Here is a 22137-nt window from a genome sequence, read left to right as displayed (position 1 = left end):
TTCACTCACCTATAAGTTCTCATCGCACTCTCCTCTCTTTGTCAGATCGTTGTTTGGTGTTCATTGTGTGTGTTCATTGTGTGCGTTCATTGTGTGCGTTCATTGTGTGCGTTCATTGTGTGCGTTCATTGTGTGCGTTCATTGTGTGCGTTCATTGTGTGCGTTCATTGTGTGCGTTCATTGTGTGCGTTCATTGTGTGCGTTCATCGTGTGCGTTCATCGTGTGCGTTCATCGTGTGCGTTCATCGTGTGCCGTCTACAGTCCAGTTCCTGGTTCGAGTTTCCTGTTCGGTGTCTTCGTGGGTTTTCGTCTCGTCTCGTCTGGATGTTCACCTGCACTGGATCCATCGTCACCACTCTGCACCAGCACGCTGACCATCTTGTCCCTGCGCCACCAGCACACCCGAGTTCCTGTGTTCCTGTATTGTTCTTGTCTATTGACCTTCCAATAAAGAGTTGACTTGCACCTTTGCTTCCGCTTGTGAATTATGACAGTTTCATACTCATCACAAGCACAGATATATGTTCTGACAAAGCCACATAACCACATAACCACATAACCACTACTGGAATTTTCCACTCCTGAGCCAGGAGTTTTTCCCTTACATTAAGTGTTTTACAGTACAGCTAGATGTGATGCAAATAGTTTGTATTGACAGGTTGTTTGGACAGGTTCCATTGGTTTTCATAACCTCTTGCCTAAGCATCTAAATACTTTTGCTGCGTGTGACCTCATTTCACTGAGACCAGTTAAATAAGTTTTTTGGCGTTTTGCATGTAAATAAGTTTGTATATGTTGCATAAAAAATAAATGTGTTTGCCATTAGATTAGTCTCTCTTGTATATTTATTTATGTTGCCCCTTCATTAATCTTAGATTGTTTCTTCAATGTTATCAGACTTTGTTATAAAAAAATTCAGTCTTGAATTGTTGGAATTTCATTTTATGCTTTATGCTGTCAATTTGAATTTAAGACTGTTAGAGACATTCTTGAAAGGATGTTGGCTCATTAGGTGGAGGATTTTCCTTTTTTGTGTGTGATTTACATTATCATTCTAAAAGTTACTAATTAAAAATTAATTAAATCTGCCATTTGTTTCTGTACCAGGTGCGCTTTTGTACATTCAAACCATTATATGTACTCATGTATGTGTGTATATGTCATTGACAGTGCCATAATCAACCATAACTCCCTGATGCCAGGAACAGATTCTTGAGAACTTCATGTTAGAGCGCCCTCTACCAGATAAATCCCAACACTGGGCAATTGACTTCCCATTGAAGCACTAAAGGTGAGGCCTTCTGTTGATAAGGACTAATTTGACCATTGTACAAGTGTGATTGTTAAATTAACGTCCTGTTCAGTTGTTCGTTTTTTGACATGGACGTAATATAACACACAAAAAGTTGCTGTCTTGATCTTTGAGAGACAATGGTGCTATATTCCACTGGGTATTCAGTGATGATCCCATTTGTAGGATCTCAGCCTCCAGAGAAAATTCCATGGGCTCTGTCTTCAGCTAAAGAATACTGTTTTTAAAGACTAAACTGTGTTAAATCCATAGGGGGGATTATCTGTACTCAGTGAATTCCTCCCCTAATTTGTGCTGCGTTTCCAGACTTTTGGCGTTCAAAATGTTTAATCCTATTTGCTCCACTACACTGACGTATTTTCATAGCTTTGATTTCTGGTTGGTCTGAGTGGACTACACAAGGGGATAGTGCGAATCTCATGCACAGAGACACAAAGTGGTTTCATTGGCGGCAAAAATGACCCTTCTGGCACAAAGGAACTAGCTGAAAGGATCTGGTAAGGATATCTAATTTGTGTGTAAATTTGTAGAGAATATACCACATTAATTGTGTAATATTTTGTCAATGACAGGTTTTGTCTTGTAGAGTTGCAGTTTATTATTATTATTTTAAACTTGGTTTATATGTAATGCCAAAATGAACGGCTGTTAAAAATTTCAATACACATTTGGGATGTTTGGCTGTAAATTACTACATCTTAGTATTAAGTTACTTAAATTCAAATTTTAAACTTCCTTATACGTTTTTAAGACAATTCTTTAGTATAGTACACACTAACAATATCAGTAGTGTGCTTGTGTTTTCTCAATTCCATGCTCATATTACATGGCAGCATGGACGTCACAGGTCACAGTGATTTTGCCAAGTAAGACATGTTCCTGAATCAACATATTTTGTTGATCCTGGAAAAACATTTCTGTCAATATGCAGTCCTATCCCTACCCCTAAACCTAACCCCTACCCATAACTTATCCCTAAAATCAGAGAAAAATAATTGGTGAATAAAACTGATGTAGAAACACCTAAACCTTGTTGTAAACCAAAACTTGACAAACTGTAAACTTGTCTCTCAAATCTGATTGGTTGATTGAAATGTTGTTCCAGGTTAAACAAAGATGTTGATCAAGGAACATGTTGCACTTGGTGAAATCACGTTCATTGGACGTCTAGTGGGGAGGGACAACCAGGAATTTGATCTTGGATCCAATATATGATTATTTATTATTGTTCATGAAATACTTATGTTTACTGTTACAAATTATATATTTATAGACCCACACGTTGGGTTTTCATGTTTTATGGGGACATTCCAAAGACATAATGATTTTAATGCTGTACAAACTGTATGCTATTCCATAACCCTAACCATATCCCTAAACCTACCCATCACAGAAAAAAATTCTACATTAGTACATTTTCAAACAAAATCAGTATGATTTATAAGCTGTTTTCCAAAATATTTTCCCACAAGGACAAGAATTTCTGATATTGCCATCTTTGTGGGTACATTTTGTCCCCATAATGTAGGGTATACCTGAACCACACACACACACACACACGCGCGCGCACGCGCACGCACGCACGCACACACACACACACACACACACACACACACACACACACACACACACACACACACACACACACACACACACACACAGTACCCTTAAATATAGTAATAATGTTTTGCAAGAGTTTTAAAGCAGACCAAGCTCTTTTGTAGGCTAAAGATTAGTCCATGTCTCCACAAGGCAGACAAACTTTTTTGAGGTACCAGGCAGAGCCTGCCGAAGTAGAAAAGTTAAATCATTAAGCTCAGATGGGTTTGACCAAAGATTGAGTGAACCCTTAATTAGCTGAAGTACCTCTGACCCGACCAGAAATTTGCAAAGAATCAGCTCAGATACGAAGACAAAGGCAAACACAGTTCTGCCACACACACACTCAGCGCTAATTCAAGCAAGAATGCTCATAATTAGGGCTGCCGTTCCCATTCTTCAAATAATTTACGTGGGGGGAAAAATCAGACTGCTTTGAAATGGTGACAGGACAGGATCCTGTCTACGGGGTTTAACGTCATGATCAACAATGTGGAAATAAAAGCTCACAATTCACTTTGAAACTTTTTTTCTGCTAAGTTGATTTCATTATAGAGGCTTACTATAATGCAGAAACTAAAGTCTCTGGGTTTTTTTTTTGGTATTCAAAAAGTGGTAGATAACAGCATTTGCTTCAAGAGAGGCAAAAAAAAAAAACATAATAATAATAATTCTCAGTAAGACCATAATTTTGCTTTGTGACACAATGATTCTTTCTCATAGCTTCATGTGACTGAATAAAATGCATTAAAGCTTGTTGCATGCTACCATTGTAATTGCTGCTTCTTTAAGATAGCCCTGCAAATGTTTTCCAAAAACAGATGACTTTGAATACCATCAGATTTCAGCTCCACGTGCGAATGGCTTGCCGTTGTCTACTTGGCTCGTTGGTGGTTGGGGTGACCTTTCAAACTGCAGTGCTTCAGGACTCTGTCCGTGTGCATACACAACTCTGGCTTTGTTTACCAGCTCCTGGAGATAATGAGGCTCGAGGCACTGTACTCTGTCAAAACCTAGACAGCAGAAAAAGAGCTTTTGTTCTGTGAAAAAAGGGTGTGGTCTGTTTCTGAGAGTTAGTATGTATTGGTTTACTGGCAGGTTTGCAGAGTTGAATCAATTGTTCGTTCAAAGGTTTTGGGTTTGTAATGAAGCAAGATGAAACAGTTGACGACTTTTGCAAATTTATTGTCACATGCACAAGGCCTTTCATAATATAAAACACTTAGCAAATCAACATTATCTAACATATTTGATTTGGATTCTTGCATCCAGCGATTGTTGGAACTGAACAGCGTTACAGAATACCAGAACCCTTAAACCAGTTAATTTGCTTTGCTTGAAACATCAAGGAAGAACCCTCGAGGACCACACGCCTGCCCATTGATGGTACTCGGGGGACCTTTGTGGACTTTGTGGAGTGGGTCCGTTCCAGTGAGTGAAATTCCTGAGTCCATTCCATTGAGTGAAATTCCTGAGTCTGTTCCAGTGAGTTAAATTCCAGAGTCCGTCCAAGTCCGTCCCTGAAACTGGGGTTCCCGAGTGAAATTCCCGAGTCCATTCCAGTTAGTGAAATTCCCAAGTTTGCTTCAGAGAGTAACATTTCAGAGTCTGCTCTAGAGATGGAAATTCTAGAGCCAGCTCTTCCTGTCAGTTCTAGCACGATCAAAGACGTGGACTTTTCCATATATGTTGCATCTTCTATGTGTGTCTGGGCCACACATACCCTGTCATGGCCACGGAGGCCGCTCCTTCCTGGCTCCTTGCACTACCGGCGCCTCCATAGCTCCGTGTGCTACCGGCACCTCCCTGGCTCCTCGGACTACCGGCATCTCCCTGACTCCCTGAACTACTGGCATCTCCATAGCTCCTTGAGCTACCGGCACCTCCCTGGTTCCCTGAACTACCAGCGCCTCCATAGCTCCCTGAGCTACCGGCACCTCCCTGGCTCCCTGAGCTACCGGCACCTCCCTGGCTCCCCAGACTACCGGCATCTCCCTGACTCCCTGAAATACCGGCGCCTCCATAGCTCCCTGAGCTACCGGCACCTCCCTGGCTCCCTGAACTACCGGCATCCCCCAGACTCCCTGAACTACCGGTGCCTCCATAGCTCCCTGAGCTACCGGCACCTCCCTGGCTCCCCAGACTACCGGCATCTCCCTGACTCCCTGAACTACCGGCGCCTCCATAGCTCCCTGAGCTACCGCCACCTCCCTGGCTCCCCGGACTACCGGCATCTCCCTGACTCCCTGAACTACCGGTGCCTCCATAGCTCCCTGAGCTACCAGCACCTCTCTGGCTCCCTGAACTACCGGCATCCCCCAGACTCCCCGAGCTACCAGCACCTCTCTGGCTCCCCGCACTGCTGGCATCTTCCAGGATCCCTGCACTACCAGCGCTTCCCTGGCTCTCTGTATTGCCGGTGCCGCCCTGGCTCCCTGAGCTACCCGCACCTCTCTTGCTCCCCGCACTACCGGCATCCCCCAGGATCCCTGAGTTATCAGCACCTCCCTAGCTCCATGAGCTACCAGCACCTCCCTGGCTCCCTTCATTATACCGGCATTTCCCAGGCTCCCTGAGTTACCGGCACCTCCCTGGCTCCCTGTATTGCCAGTACCGCCTTGGAGGCTTCCTGTCCTACCTAGTGGTTAATTAGTTTTGTTCATCTTCTTTTCCCTGCCTGTTTTGTCACCATGGTTCAGTTCAGGTGCTCCTCGTTTGGTTACCCCTGTTTGCACACTATATTTATACTCAGTCTTGGGCTGAATCTGAAATCGCCCCCTAAACCCTCAATCACTATTCCCTATGTTAGTCCACTAATACTGTTCACTTGAAGGAGTGAATGAAAAAGAGCGAGCGAATTCGGACAGCCGTTGCGTACATCGGCTGTACACTCATTATTGCGGTGCAATGTGGGATAGAATGATTGCACTCAATAACGTTCACAATGGTTTTGAACACCACTACCAATGTCTGTCCCCTCAAAAATGCCCTATTTGAGGGTGTAGGGGGTGATTTCAGATTCAGCCTTGGTTATCCCTTTGTTCTGGTATTTGTTGTTATTTAAGCTGTTGAGTTGCGTTGTTTTCTCCTGCGTTTCCCTAGTCTTCTGTTTTTGAATTTAAATAATACTTCCGTGGATTTGGATTCCTGCTCCCAGCGAGTGTTTGAACTGAACAGCGTGACACATATATTAACACAAAATTGAGGAATTATAATTCTGTACCATTGTGCATTGCAGTAATGTATTTCGTAATTAGCTTTTTTAGATTATTTCAGGTATTTGTTTTTTGGAAGTGTTTATAATAATGTAGTTGTATTTATGTGTTTTTTACACAATTGTCATGTGTTCCAAACAAATGCAAACAGCTATGGAAAGGGAAGCAAAAGAGCTATAAAGAATTTAATCAGAGATTTAATTTAATTAGATTTAAAAAAATACAATTTTTTGCTTTGTTACAGAGTTGCCACATTGCAACATGTTTATCCAATTAATTTATTTTAATTCATTTTTAAATTTATGCCATCATTACAACATACAGTAAACAAAGTTTTTGCTCATTTTTGTCTATAAAGAGTCTCCTAACTGACAAACTGTCTGTGCAAGTCTGCAGGATAATCTTAGATTTGTAAGCAGTGTATTATGTACTTTCATTAGAGTGACTAATTGCCTTTTATTTCCATATGTGTTTGACTATAAAGTCATCATTCATTCTGTTTTTGGCCTGTGTGGCCTCTCCAACCTCTGACACCATAACAAATATTAGTGCTCTCAACACCCACATTATGGTACACTGTGTATTCAGTCTTGCCCTGACCCCCCAACTGTCATAACCGGTCTGTCTCAGATTTGTAATGAATTTATATCAGACTTGATTTGGGACAGTAGCCCAGCTGCACACATAAGCAGTATTGTCTGTCATGTAAGCAAGGGCATTTTTGTAATCCCTTGTAAATCGTCCAGTGTTGCCCATTGTGGTCCGAAGCTGGGACATTTTTGTTGATGCCTCTTGCCACAGGCTCAAAAGCACATTGCACGAATATGGCTGGATAAAAAGCTGTTCTTTTGTCTCAGACTTCTCTTGAGCTGCGTGTCTTCATCATGGCCCTTTATGCGTAATGTGAATGTCTCTTCACTAAGGGCAAATGCTAATTCACACCCCTCAGGCATGCTTTTAAACCTAGTCACTTAATGGCTGTTAGCATGCACACACAAGATGCAGTACACTGGCAAATTTATTGTTTCACGCTTTCAGTGGCCCCAAAAGAATTTGGACGCATAAGCTATGCTTAAAAAAGTATAAATGTCATAGATAACAAGATATCAAGCGAAGGCATCTGCGATCAATTCAAATGTTCATTAGAATTAACTTCACTATCTTGCTATTTATGCCCATTTTAAATCAAATGGTCCCAAAGTGATTTTTTTTTGTGAATGTATGAAGTCAGTTCTTCTAAAGTTTCCATGTGTAATCTATCATTAACTATGAACATATTCTACAAGCAGAAAGTGTCTAAATACCTTTTGTATGATTCTAATAGTTATCTGTTGTTTTATAATGTTTATCAAAGTTTGGTGAATTTGAATTTTTTTTCAAAATAAATGCCATTTGGTGTTGTGTTTGTTAGTTTGACACACGTTTTGTTTTACGTATATGCGCATGCATCGTACAAGCTTGTACACTTTTATAAATGCACACATTTTCTTTTCCACAAATGATCTCTCATACTTACAAAGTGTCTGTTGTCTTAAACAAGCTGGATGTTGGTCATGCATATTTTGTGTGTGGTTCAGATAATTCTACTCTCCTCACTTTCACCATTGTCAGTAATTCCACATCAGTTGTTTGACCTTTGAACCCCTAGCTGATCTTTTATGGTCTTTATAAGTTGACATAAAAGTTCTAATTTACTGTGAACTTATGGCTACAGATCAGTTAATGTCAGCATGTGGTGTGTAATGGATGGTGTTTGGTTTTATTTTTTCTTTCCTCCCCCCCTTTTTTTTTGCAGTTTCAGGCTGTGCAGCTCTTTTGCAAAAAAGAAAAAAGAAAAAAATCTTTACTGATATACTCATAGACAAAACAATTGAAGTTAATTAATTTATCAGAGTCCTATTCCATATTCAGGGGTAAATCTTTTTTTTTTTTACTACATCACTAATGCTGCAATTAGATGAAAATAATCGCTCCTTGTATTATATAGATAGTTTGCAGTACTTTTAGGTTTGATGTGTTCAATAAAGAATGCACAAAATGCTGTATTTGGAACATGTAGATTGATGTAGATTTTATAGCCTTTGGTAATCCATGCCTTGCATGTTACATTTTTACTGCTGGTCAAGCAATCCTATGCCAGTGTTTTGATATTTCATTATTTAATTCAGTAATTCATAAAAGATTATCAAACAAGTCTGTTCCATTCTAGCAAATCATATGACTCAAAACTTTGCACATCTTATACGTTTAATAACCTTCTGCTAGTTTGCTGTTCTAGAAGACTGTTACATCCTTTTGCAGTGAATTGCATTGTATTGAATTTATTTTTAAGCTCTGCTGAAGTATTGGGATTTTAAGTTTGTAATCATATTTTTATTTAGTTTAGCCAACTACACCATTCTGCCTTAAAAACAAATCATAATTCAATTAATTTATTATATTAATTTGAATGCATTTAATTGTTGCTTTTATGTATGTAGTGTTACTATATGTCTGTAGTTTTTTGATAAACATCTATTCAGCACCCAATATAATAACGCTTTAGCAGCCTTGAGTCACCAACAAAATGTCACCAACCCAACCCCTAAAGGACACGGTTGACACTCACCTTAACCACTCTCCTATGGGAATATGATAAAACTACTCAGAATTTATGAATCTCTCTATAGACAACAGTAGCTGTTGGCATTTAGAGAATACTGCTTCTCTTCAACAGGAACTTTTTATTGAACCCAGGGGGTTTGGCACGAAGGAGGAAAGTACCAGTGAGAGTAAAGAAAAGCACAAAGAGTTTCCCTTATAAGAAAAAGAAGAGTGTTCTTATGTGGTCTGGCTAAAGTTTGTATGGTCCAGAGCACGCTTTTGTCCACGGAATCTACGCGTGACACATTTTTATAATGTGTGTACCTTTAAATATGAATGCATATATAAATTCATTCATTATTTTGGTACTTCCCTGATAACAAAATATAACAAAATGGCATGTATAATGAAAGTATTGACTATTTCCCTCTTGTACATGTTCTGCGTGTGCCTACAAGCTGTTTTAATCTATACATCCACAAAAATTCAGGAATTATTTCCTTTGCTGCAGGGATTCTGAAAAACAATCGTCACATTGTTGTGACAAATACTGTCCATATAGTTTGCCAGTAGGGAGTTTTCAATGATCAGCATGTTTGTGTCTCGTGGTGTCATTATGTGTAAAATATCAATACTTTACAATCTTTAATAAATCATGCATCTTGTTAATTTGCTATGCTTGTCTGATTTGAAAGCATGCCTTAAGTTAAATAGTGTGAAATGCGGAACTGATTCCTAATCAGGAAATAAAATGTACTGGGGCGGGACAGTTTTTAATGGGTGGGCCTCCTCTAAACTAGGTCCAGGTTGAACCATAGGCCCTGTCTCAAATGGCACACTTTCGGGTTTGTGGAATTACAATGGCTTGACTGTAGGATGTCCCATTTAGTCATTTTAGGTTTCAGGCGGGTGCTCAAGAGCACCCCCTTTGCGGTCAATATGTGCCCTCGATGCGCACTGGTGCGAGCTGCACAGCAAACTTCTACCCAACAGTCAAAACGGCATTACATCACGAAAGTGCGCACACAGAGGTCGACCGCGAGTGTTTAGGGTGCCAATTGGGACAGGGCCATAGAGGATCATCACAAGGCCTTGGACAACATTCCTGGTTGTCTCCCCCTGATGACAGCCTTGTTCATTATCAGAATTGGTGTAATCTGACTGGTTTAGTGTATTAAGACTATAGTCTCTGAGAGCAGTGTTGGATTCTGTGTGGATCTCAGAATGTCAATGGGGATCTGAAGAATTCCTTTAATATATATATATATATACTTATATGTCCTAATTTAACTAAGGCCTAATCCTGGATTATTGTAAACCCTGACTCTGAAACTTTTAGTTAAGGATCTCATCAGCACTCATTGCTTTCAGCTGTGTCTCATTTACTTTGTTTGTTCGTCCTACATAAGCCTGGTCAATTCTGTCATTCATTGCCAAGTCTTGTATGTGTGTGTCTGTACTGCATTTCTGAGGATTCTCCCTGGTTTCATGTCTCTTGATTTTTTTGGATTCTCTGCCTGTTCTCCTGGATTTCTCTGTTCTGCCTCTGCCCTGGACACTGTTATTGTTTGGACTGTTTGTCTGTGTTTCAACACACACGCACGCACACACACACACACACACACACACACACACACACACACACACACACACACACACAAACAAATATTCTTTTTTATGTTAATATAATATGGACATTATCTGCGTGAGATTCAGCCATTTACTTATTTATTTTTAAATAATTGTCCACCATAATCCTATTGTGCTTGCATGCTAATAATGCTCAATCAATATAAGTATTCTTTGTGTTTGTGTTAGAATATTTGCAAATGTAATCATGCTATTTTTGTAGAGGTCAGTTCATGTAGCTATAATTAAGTGGGCATTATATTTTCTTTTTAAATATTTTTTTTTTTCCGCAGAAACAATGCAGAATATGACAGTTGTTCTGATCATCTGTGGATACAATGAATACTAAGTCATGTAAATTAATGAAGGGTCCATCAGAAAGATGCTGTTTGTTTTTGCTTGATCATGTTTTTTTGTATATCAAGATATAAGATAAAAAGAAAGAATAATAACATGCCACGGTTGTGTATACACCTAATTATTGTGCATGGATCCTAGGCCTGTTTCAGTTGTTATTGATTCTTAAACGATTGACAACAGTTATGTGGTTTAACAGATTCAAATTATGAAATGAAAAAGGACAGAGGCACTTGTGTTGAGGCATGCTCATTATGAGCAGCTCATAGGCATGTATAAACATGCTTGGATAACTTGGATACGCATTGTATTGCATGCACGTGCTTTGTGCAGACTCGCTAAATGTTATGTTACACAAAAAAATAAATGATTATTAAACAATGTTTTGATCAATATTTCAACGATTCATGCACTTACCATTTTGTTTATGCATGTTAGCATTTGTTTATATTTACATTTATTTTCTTAGCTTTTTGTGAAAATGCATGAAAACAAAAGGTACTAAAACATGAGAAGTGCTTGGTTGAGGATTATTGTTTTGAATGTTTTCATAACATGCAGTATATCCAACGCTAGTGAAAAATAAATATACCAAAATGTATCTGAAATAAAATTATTTTTATACTACAGGTATACTACAAATACATTTACATATTTATATACTTAATATAAGTACCCTGCAATTGTACTTTTGGTACAAAAACTTTTGGTACTATTACTAAATAGGTATATTAACGTCTGCTAAATTAAGTACATTCTAATTGTGTACTTAATGCACTTTAGTTACCTGGAAATAGTGCTGAGGTCCAACTAAAGATATACTTAAGCACATTTTGATTGTGCTAAAATTGTCATGAATGCGAGAGGAAGCAAGATGCTGGTAAAAGATGTGTATTATAAATAAAGAGTGATGGTCAGGTCCACACAAACACACAGGGCAGGAGAGTGACGCAGGGACCTCGATGGACAACCAGGCTGATGGTGGATGGCAGATAAATGAGGAGTCCGTAAATCCAGAAGTGCGATGATGATGACAGGAAACGAAGACACGAAGAGACATATCCAAACTGGAACGAAGACCACGAGGGAACACCAAACAGGACAGGAACCAACACCGGTAAACACCACAACGATCTGAGAACACAAGACATCAGTCACTGAGAATATATAGGTGAGTAGAGTGTAATCAGCTGGCGCTGATGAACATGCAGTAATCGGAGGACACACCCACACTAATCATACACACTACACACAATCACACGAGATGAGGAAGAGACAGCGAATTAATGAACCGTGACAGTACCCCCTCTCCTAGGAACGCCGCCTGGCGTTCCCAGACACTCCTACCTGTCGATTGTAATCATCGATAAGGGAGTGATCCAAGATGTCTCTAGCAGGTACCCAACTTCTCTCCTCCGGACCGTAACCTTCCCAGTCCACCAGGTACTGGAATCCGCATCCCCTCTGTCTCGAGTCCAGAATACGGTTGACCAAATATGTAGGTTCCCCATTTACGAGACGCAGTGGGGGGGGAACCGGGGCCGGCGGGTTAATGCGAAAATAAAACACGGGTTTTAATTTGGATACATGAAAGACGGAATGAATTATCCTGTATGCAGGAGGAAGTTTGAGTCGGACTGCCACCGGACTAAGGATCTTGGTAACAGTAAACGGGCCAATAAATTTGGGAGCTAGTTTATTAGAGGCGGAGTGGAATGTTCTTGGTTGAAAGCCACACTTTTTGACCAACGACGTATACGGGAGGCTTCGACCGGTGTCGATCGGCCTTAGCCTTGGTGCGCCCCCCCACTTGGAGCAGAGTCTCACGGGCTCTGGTCCATGTGCGGTGACACCTCTGGATGAAGGCGTGGGCGGAGGGGTCCGCGACTTCGGATTCCAGGCTAGGAAAAACTGGTGGCTGGTAACCTAAGCTACACTCAAACAGAGATAGGCCCGTGGATGACACTGGTAATGAGTTGTGAGCGTACTCAACCATAGAGAGTTGCTGACTCCAGGATGAAGAATTCTTGGATACCAAACATCGCAACACTCTTTCCAAACCTTGGTTGGTTCTCTCGGTTTGGCCATTGCTTTGGGGATGAAACCCAGAAGACAGACTGACACTCGCTCCCAGTAATTTACAAAACTCTTGCCAAAATTTGGACACAAACTGGGGCCCCCTGTCGGAAACCACGTCCATCGGGAGTCCATGTAAGTGAAAAACGTGATCTACAACAGTCACCGCTGTCTCCTTGGCGGAGGGTAATTTAGGCAAAGGAATAAAATGAGCCGGCCTCGAGAACCGGTCCACTACGGTCAAAACGACCATCATGCCCTGGGAGGGTGGGAGGGCGGTGATAAAATCTAGCGCTATGTGGGACCAGGGTCTTGAAGGGACAGACAGCGGATGGAGTAACCCATCTGGGGGTCGATTGGAAGTCTTACCAGTGGCACAAACCGAGCAAGCCAAGACAAAACTGTGAATGTCACGAGCCATTAATGGCCACTAGAATCGTTGCCTGACCAAAAAACTGGTGCGATTAACTCCTGGATGACAAGCCACGTTAGAACAATGCCCCCATTGAATAACGTCAGACCATAATCCCTCCGGCACAAATAATCGATTCGGTGGGCCACCGGGTGGGGGCGTTACCCCTTCTAAGGCCGTCTTGACCTTCGACTCGATCTCCCATGTGAGTGTGGAGACAAATAGGGTCTCTGGTAAAATGCACTCGGGAGTGGACGGCCGTTCGGAATGGTCAAAAATGTGCGATAAAGAATTGGGTTTGATGTTTTTGGAACCCGGGCGATACGAAAGACAAAAATCAAAACGACAGAAAAAAAGAGCCCACCGAGCCTGCCTGGAGTTGAGTCTTTTGGCGGTTCTGATATATTCCAAGTTCTTGTGATCGGTCCAGACGATAAAAGGTACCCCCGACCCTTCTAACCAATGAAGCCATTCTTCCAACGCTAACTTGACTGCCAACAACTCTCTGTTACCAATGTCATAGTTACGTTCGGCAGGAGATAAACGATGGGGAAAAAAACGCACACGGATGTATCCTGTCGTCTGTGGAAGAACATTGGGAAATAACTGCGCCTACCCCCACCTCTGACGCGTCGACCTCCACCACAAACTGACGTGATGGATCAGGGGCTATTAAGATGGGAGCCGAAACGAAGCAACCTTTCAGTTTGGCAAATACAGCCTCAGCTGTATCGGACCACCTGAACGTAGTTCTGGGGGAGGTCAAGGCAGTCAGAGGAGCGGCTAGTTGGCTGAAATTGTGAATGAAACGCTGATAGAAATTGGCGAATCCCAGAAACCTCTGTAGGGCCTTACAGGAATCCGGACTTGGCCAATCTACCACAGCCTTAACTTTATCAGGATCCATACGTACTCTCTCAGACGAGATGATGTATCCTAGAAAAGAAACAGACTGTGCATGAAAATCGCATTTCTCCGCCTTGACAAAAAGCCCATTCTCTAGCAACCTTTGAAGTACTCATCGGACGTGCTGCACATGTTCCTGGAGAGAAGATGAAAAAATCAATATGTCTTCCAGGTAGACATATATGAACTGATCTACCATATCTCGCAGCATGTCATTGATGAGTGCCTGGAAGACCGCTGGGGAGTTTGACAGACCAAAAGGCATGACCAAATATTCAAAGTGCCCCCTGGGGGTGTTAAACGCGGTCTTCCATTCATTCTTGTAATCAATACAAGGTCGCAGAGAACCATCCTTCTTGCCCACAAAAAAAGAACCCCGCCCCCGCAGGAGAAGAGGAAGGCCGGATGAGCCCCGTTGCTAGAGAATCAGAAATATATTTCTCCATGGCCTCCCTCTCTGGAACAGAGAGCGAATATAACTTGCCCTTAGGCGGAGACTTACCTGGCAGTAAATCTATGGCACAGTCGTAGGGACGGTGCGAAGGAAGAGAAGCAGCACGGGACTTACTGAACACTTCCTTCAGGTGGAGGTACACAATGGGCACGTTTGATAAATCCACTGCCTCCTCCTGAAACTCAGAAACAGGTACAGACAGACAAGCAGACAAAAGACAAGACTCATAACACTGAGTACTCCATACGGAGATGGAGTGCTGGTGCCAGTCCACCCTGGGGTTGTGTTGTGTGAGCCAGGGGTGACCAAGAACTATGGGTGCCAGGGGTGAGTCCATGAGGAGAAATGACAGAGTTTCCGTATGGTTGCCTGATGTGGTGAGTGTTATGGGTCCGGTGGTGAGTGAAATATTGGGGAGTTCTTGACCATTGAGGGCGTTGACGGATATGCTATGAGTAAGTGAGGTGACAGGAATGTGAAGTCTATGAGCGAGCTTACAGTCCATAAAGTTGCCCTCCGCTCCCGAGTCCAGTAAGGCTTGACAGTCGTGTGTGTCGGCTGCCCATCTCAGTCTTACCGGGAGGAGCGTAGATGATGATGATGAGGTCTTCTCGGCGGAGATCCCACCCGATAATAGCCTCAGGTTTACTACCGGGCTTGGCCTTTTACTGGACAGGCGTGTAGGAAGTGGCCCGCTCCCCCACAGTAAAGGCAGAGTCCCTGGGACCTGCGCCTTTCCTTCTCCTCCCAGGAAAGCCAAGCTCTACCCACCTGCATGGGCTCGTGATCGAATACTGGGCTGACCGAGTCCCCGCCGCTGGTCCGTGGGCTTTCAGTGCCTCCAGGTAGTCGATCCGGAAGAACGTGACGTTCCATCCTGGAGAGCCGTGCGTCCACTCTTAGAGCCAGTTCGATAAGCCCATTTAAACTTGTGGGAAGGTCCAGCGCGTAGATTTCTCTTTGGACACGGTCAGCCAGCCCACGCAGGAACATGTCCCACTGCGCCTCCTCGTTCCATTGGCACTCAGCCGCCAGCGTGCGGAATTCGATGGAGTAGTCAGACACGGAGCGATCTCCTTGTTGCAGGTCGGCGACACCTGCGTCACTAAAGCTTGTACTGCTCGCCCTGTGTTCGTGATGCTCTCCTCCTGCGTGTCCATCCAAGTGATACTGCAGGCGATGAATTCGTCAAGGCTGATCGTGGGACCACCTGCTGCCTCCATTATGTGGTCAGATCGTTCTGTCATGAATGCGAGAGGAAGCAAGATGCAGGTAAAAGATGTTTATTATAAATAAACAGTGATGGTCAGGTCCACACAAACACGACACACAGGGCAGGAGAGTGACGCGTGGAATCAGCTGGCGCTGATGATCAGCGGTAATCGGAGGACACACCCACACTAATCATACACACTACACACAATCACACGAGATGAGGAAGAGACAGCGAATTAATGAACTGTGACAAAAATGGAATACTTTAGGTTGCATTTAAAGACTGATATTATACAGAGATCATACTGTCCTTATTAATAGTCATATTAAAACACATTTTAGGCTTAATATGTGCATAGTGCAATAAAGCACTCCAAATAAAGTTTAATTATAATATTTATATCAGTCTCAAGTGATACGTCAGTAAATATGTTAATGGATTTGTAGTATACTTAGTATGAAACTTGGTATAGGTAGTTGTTTTACTAGGGAACAGCTCTTTGTTTGCAGATAACAGAACACTCAACTTTTAATGACTTTGTAGGTCCTAATCCAGTGGTTCAATCGGACAGGAATTTGTACGTCTGTGACTTTTTTTGTGCGCACGTACATACATGTGCACAATATTTCAACAAAAAAAAATGTTCTCTTTCCTTTCTTTCCCCCTTCAACATTTTAGAGATAACTCCATCTTAAACTGTCTTGTTTTTAGACTAACAGTGGTTTTGATTGTATGCCGGATGCTGAGAACAAACAATGTTTTATGCAGAACGAGTGGAACTAAAGATGAAACGTTAGTTAGCCTTAAGCCAGTTTCAGTATAGACACTAGTAACCCATCATCTCAAAGAGCCTTTTGTGTAATTAGACTGATGACGTCAAATGAACTCTATAAATGCATAAATTCATCGTTTGGGTTAAAAAACAATATGAGAACAGCAATCCCCTCCCAGCCCCTTAAATACATTTTCCCTCTTTTCTTTTGCATTGATATCTTCAACTGGCTAAGACGACGGGTCAGTTCTTGCACGTCACAAACAGAATCCACAAAGGGAATATATTTAAGCTAACAATTAGTCTTGTTTAATATGTTGGAGATGCTAGAGTACAGTCATTACCAGGTGAGATGAGACTTTGTTTATTGACTTAGAGAATATAGTTTATATTGTTATAACATATTGCAGCATTGATTGATCTGTTTTAATTCTGTTTAGACTAGCGTGTTCCTTGAATCTACTTTCTCAGCTTCACAGCCAAGCCTGTGCTTTTGTCTTCTTTTTTTTTTAAAGCATGCCTGCAATACACAGAGCAATTATAACATGATCTAATGTATTGAACGGATTCAGTGTGATATGTTCAAAATAAAACAGGACTATCTTTGCATGAATACACAGACAGTGTACTGTGTTAGTATGTATCTGTCTGACTGTATTGGCATCACCTCTCTGCTTGTGACTCAGGTGCAGACCCACCTGGAAAGCCCATCGAAATACCACATCCAGCAGACCCAGAGGCAGCAGGTGAAGCATTACCTGTCCAGTGCACTGGGAGCCAAGCTAAGCCCACAGGCCAACACAGGGCCCGGCCCCAGCCAGCCCACAGAACACGGCATGCCCCCTGGACCAGGAGCCAGCGCTCCTAATAGCCCTATGGCCCTTCTCACCCTCAACTGTGAGAAAGAGGTAGATGCAAAACCTGGCATTGACAGTTTTGTCAATTAGATTATATTTTGCCAAAGTATGGTGTCAAAATGTGGTGAGTTTTCCTGAGAATATGTGTGAATAATGTCCAGAGACAAATAAGCAAAAGGACAAAGGTAAACAAGAATCCCACGAAGCATTAGATTTTGTTCATATTATTCACCTATTCATCATATTGTTCACCTTTCAAAACTTTGGGGTCAATAAGATTTGCAATTATTTAGCACTTTTTTATTTAGTAAAAATTCTATTCAATTCTATTCAAATTTTTTTCAAATGCAATTTATTCCTGTGATGGCAAATCTGAAATTTCAGCAGCCATTGCTCCAGGCTGATATATGCTGATTTTGTGCTCAAGAAACATTTCTTATTATTATCAGTGTTGAAAACAGTTGTGCTGCTTAACATGTTTGTGAATACCATAATAATTTTTTTTTTTCAGGATTCTTTGATGAATAGAAAGTGCAAAAGAACAGCATTCATTTTAAATGGAATTCTTTTGTAAAATTATAAATGTCTTAACATTCACTTTGATCAATTTAATGTGTCCATGCTGAATTAAAGTATTAATTTCTCTCAAAAACAAAATGTTATTGACGCCAAAACTTATGAACGGTAGTGTACATCACTCTATCAAGGTTGTTAAGTAACTGCATGGTGGGGCCTGTTTGACCTAAAAAAAAAACAAGTTGTGTAAGTAGCACGACTACATAATTTCTCACCATTTCTATGTCTATGAGTGATTGATGAACTACTGTACTGTGCTGGAAGGCCTTTGAGGAAAGTAAAAGGTGACAGCTGGGTAAACAGCACAAAGGTTCTAGGACATTATTCATGTATGTGGTGTATGATCATCTTTCATTGTCCACAGAGTCCATTATCATATTAATTTAGCATTTCTATTAGCCATTGTGGCTTTCTTACTAACATGGATCTAATTAATACTTTGGGATTGAAGCACTTATTACAAAGTGATGTGAACACATTCTGCTCTTAAAATTTGAATTGGTACAGATGGACGACGTAATTGAAGACATCATAAGTTTGGAATCGAGTTACAACGATGATATTCTTGGGTTCATGGATGCAGGACTTCAAATGACTAATGCGGTAACAGCCCTAAGGATTGTAGTGTCATGGTATTTAAGATTCATATAATCACCTGAACAGTCAGAACATGCACTGACATCTTTTTGGTTCTAATTTTTCAGATTCCAGTTTCTGCAAACCTGTTGGACATGTACAACAATCATGCTCTTTCTCCAGCTGAGGTTACCATTAACAACTCCTGCTCTAACCTGCTATCTGTCAAAAGGGAATTATCCGGTATATTCACACTGTCTTATCTATCAATAGAGTAAATAATCATTTTGGTTACCATTTCACTGCCCACTGTGCTTAGGAATGGAAGTATCCATATTGTGTGCACTTTCGAATGCACAATATCAATGAAAGATATATTGTATTAAATAGTTACCCCAGCACCTGGCATGATGCACATTATGGACAAGTCTGGACCATGTGGCAAGTTTGACACTTATCAAAGGCCTGAAGGCTTTCCAGTAGGTATGTTTTCCGTTCCTCGGCCTCTGAAAGGCCCTAAGCATGAATAAAGAGTTGTTGTTTTTTGTCCAGACGCTGTACATTAATATCTATAAAATTATATTATTTGATGAACTAACATGCGTGTCAACAAGGTTTACATTTGAAATTACCTTTACACACATTAAGTCAAGAAAAAATATTTTCAAAATGCACAGTTGGTGTGTTAAAAATCACCTGTGTACTTAAGACAGTAATTGCACACAATATGGACACTTGTAAAACATGCTACACACACATTGGAACTTGAAAAGTTTAATTTAAAAATACAGTAATTTTTACATTTATTTTTCTACTTTTTAGAATTTCTAGTGAACAGCAACACATTAGAATACATTGGCACACTAGGGAAGAATCTGTGAACTCTGTAATAGAAAGTTCTTGATGTTAAAACTGTGAAGTTGACTGATAATTATGAAGTTGTTTCAGTTAATGTAACTACGCATTTCAGAATCAGAGGTCAGAGCCTTGGCAAAAGAGAGACAAAAGAAGGACAACCACAACCTCAGTGAGTCTGATCATCACTTTATATGCATAAACATCTGAAATATGTGCTAAAATGTCTGTCACATAATTTATTTTTGCATATTTAAAATTTTAAGTATAATAATAATAATAATGATAATAAAATATGACCATATCTTTATTGGCTTTTATATCCATACAGTTGAACGAAGAAGGCGTTTTAATATAAATGACAGAATTAAGGAGCTGGGGACATTAATTCCCAAGTCAAATGATCCGTAAGTCTAAAAAAATTATATTAAAATTTAAATAAATTTTGGTTTACAATTACATATATTCTGTATTCATATATTCAGCCTAATCATCTATGATCTATACCAGCATGATATACCAAAAAAAGGTGTGGTTACACATAAATGCCAGCGTAACGCCTGGCTCTGGTTTTTGCAGGGACATGAGGTGGAATAAGGGGACCATCCTGAAAGCTTCAGTGGATTATATTAGGAAACTGCAGAAAGAGCAGCAGAAAGCAAAGGAGCTGGAAAACAGACAAAAGAGACTAGAACATGCAAACAGACATCTCCTGCTTCGTATTCAGGTAAACCAACTGATAAACAAAAGCTACTCACTGCGATTGGTTAAAAGCTCATGGCAGCTAGTTACATGATCAGATTTTTGCAGACAAGTATGTCCTTTGACAAAATGCTTCTTCTTCTTTCTTTTTTTTTTAAGTTAGATGGCAAAACACCAAGCGTAACTGCTTTGAAAGCTTACAAATTATGCTTAGTGCTTCAGCTGCATGAAATTCAAAAGTTACACTTGAGTAATTCATTATGGGGAATTTCCTTCATTTTGACACATGGCATTTGGTTCACAATGTGCCTACTGTTTACACGCACAACTTTTCATGCACCCATCCATTTTTTTAGAGTTACGCTGTGTTATCCTAAAGTGTGTGTATTTGTCGTTTCTGGTTGTGTCCAGGAGCTTGAGATGCAAGCCCGTGCTCATGGACTCGCCGTTTTACCCTCTCCCAGCCTTTATTCCTCTGACCTGGTGGCTCGAGCTATCAAACAAGAACCCGGAATGGGGAACTGCACATCCGATTTGTACTCACACCTCCCCAGTCCTGATATATCCCGCCCCACCACTCTGGACCTCAACAGCGGCACCATCAGCTACAACGACAGCCCCACGGAGGAAGAGGAACCGGGGGTCTACGACAGCCCCAACAAGACCTCCGCCAAGCTGGACAACATGCTTATGGACAACACCCTGTCTCCAGTGGGCAGCAGTGACCCCCTGCTGTCCTCCGGCTCCCCCGTCCCATCCAACAGCAGCGACAGCAGCAGTATGGATGAACATGAAAACGTCTGTTAGCACTGCAGACAAACTTCGATGAACCAAAGTTAGACGATTAGATGTTTTTTATATAATTGCAGTACCAATGATACATTCAGGTGGTTTCCTTACAATCCAGATCATGTGTAACATTAAGAGCACTTTTAAGTACAGTACTTATCTTGTATTTCTGAATATTTAGTGTGTATATATATTTTTTTCATATATCATTTTGGAGTTTACTAGTTAAGAATGACTGATTTGATCAATTTCTTGATTTATCAAGGATTTCTACAGGATTTATCCAGGATAGCTAGAATAAAAACAGCTAAAGAGTAATTTTCAGAGTTGGCTTGATATTGTCTACAAATGCAACTTAATTTTTTGGGGGTATACATTTTCCAGAGGTGGAGTAACCAGTAACACGTCTATAGGCATGCACAGTTCAATTCAGAACATCTCTACAAGAGAAACACAGAGGTCTGATAGTAGTTAGAAGCAATCTAATTTAGTACTTTCAATCGGTAGCATTAATTCATTGAATTAATTTCAACAAATGTTTGTTGATGATGAAATTAAACATGTTGGCCCGTGGTGGTTACCATCTAATGGTCATATATGAAGTCTGTTTGCCTGTCAGATTCCTTGTTTAACCATGAGAGAGTTGTTGTAAATTTTGAACATTTTAGATCATCATTTTGAACATCTGTCACTGTCTGGTTTCAATATGTACTTTTGCACAGCATTGTAGATTTTATCAGTCAGGCACTCTTTTTAATCAGTAATCTGTGATTATTATGTGCAATCAATTAGTGTTGGACGGCTTAGACAGTATACTATTATCAGTAAAATGAATGTCAAAATCCTGACTAATGATAATGTACATGAATTACTTGCTATTGAACAACTTAATTACACTTGTTGCCTTTTTATATTTATATCAGCTCTTTGGCAGTCCTACTGCAATTAATGGAAGTCTACTACAATTTTTTAAAGGTCAAATAAAGTCTCAAAAGTTGTGTAGTTTTATTTATGCAACAAATCATTGATGAAGACTGGAGTGAACATTTATATCAGATTATTAGATTCAAATGTAGTAGTTTTCTCAATCTCTATTTATGCATTGTTAGGTCATTTTTAAATATACAGTACTGTAATATCCTTAATGTATGCATTTCAATATAAAAATTATTTTTAATTGACTTGATAACACTATAGGGTAAATGATTAATGAAAGTCCTGCATGAAGTGCTGTTTTTGTTAAGGCTTAT

At 40.6% G+C, this 22137-nt stretch overlaps 1 protein-coding gene across 2 annotated transcripts; it reads left to right on the top strand.

The window, feature by feature from the left end:
- Positions 1 to 1694: 1694 nt before the first annotated feature.
- mitfa (melanocyte inducing transcription factor a) lies at positions 1695 to 21988 on the top strand. Of its 2 annotated transcripts, none has more exons than XM_084129896.1 (9): positions 1695 to 1810; positions 17219 to 17440; positions 18473 to 18568; positions 18670 to 18784; positions 18932 to 19024; positions 19512 to 19568; positions 19728 to 19803; positions 19976 to 20123; positions 20510 to 21988. In XM_084129896.1, exons 2-9 carry the CDS (start codon positions 17369 to 17371, stop codon positions 20903 to 20905), a joined length of 1053 nt encoding a protein of 350 aa, XP_083986022.1. In that variant the 5' UTR covers positions 1695 to 1810; positions 17219 to 17368; the 3' UTR covers positions 20906 to 21988. The 2 variants fall into 2 exon arrangements, with proteins under 2 accessions (XP_083986022.1, XP_083986021.1); XM_084129895.1 differs by lacking the exon at positions 1695 to 1810 and adding an exon at positions 16769 to 16879.
- The last annotated feature ends 149 nt before the right edge of the window (positions 21989 to 22137 follow it).

The sequence above is a fragment of the Abramis brama genome (assembly GCF_963993115.1).
Source record: "Abramis brama genome assembly, chromosome: 11".
In the NCBI taxonomy this organism is placed as follows: domain Eukaryota; kingdom Metazoa; phylum Chordata; class Actinopteri; order Cypriniformes; family Leuciscidae; genus Abramis; species Abramis brama.
This window is presented reverse-complemented; position numbering and strand designations above follow the sequence as displayed.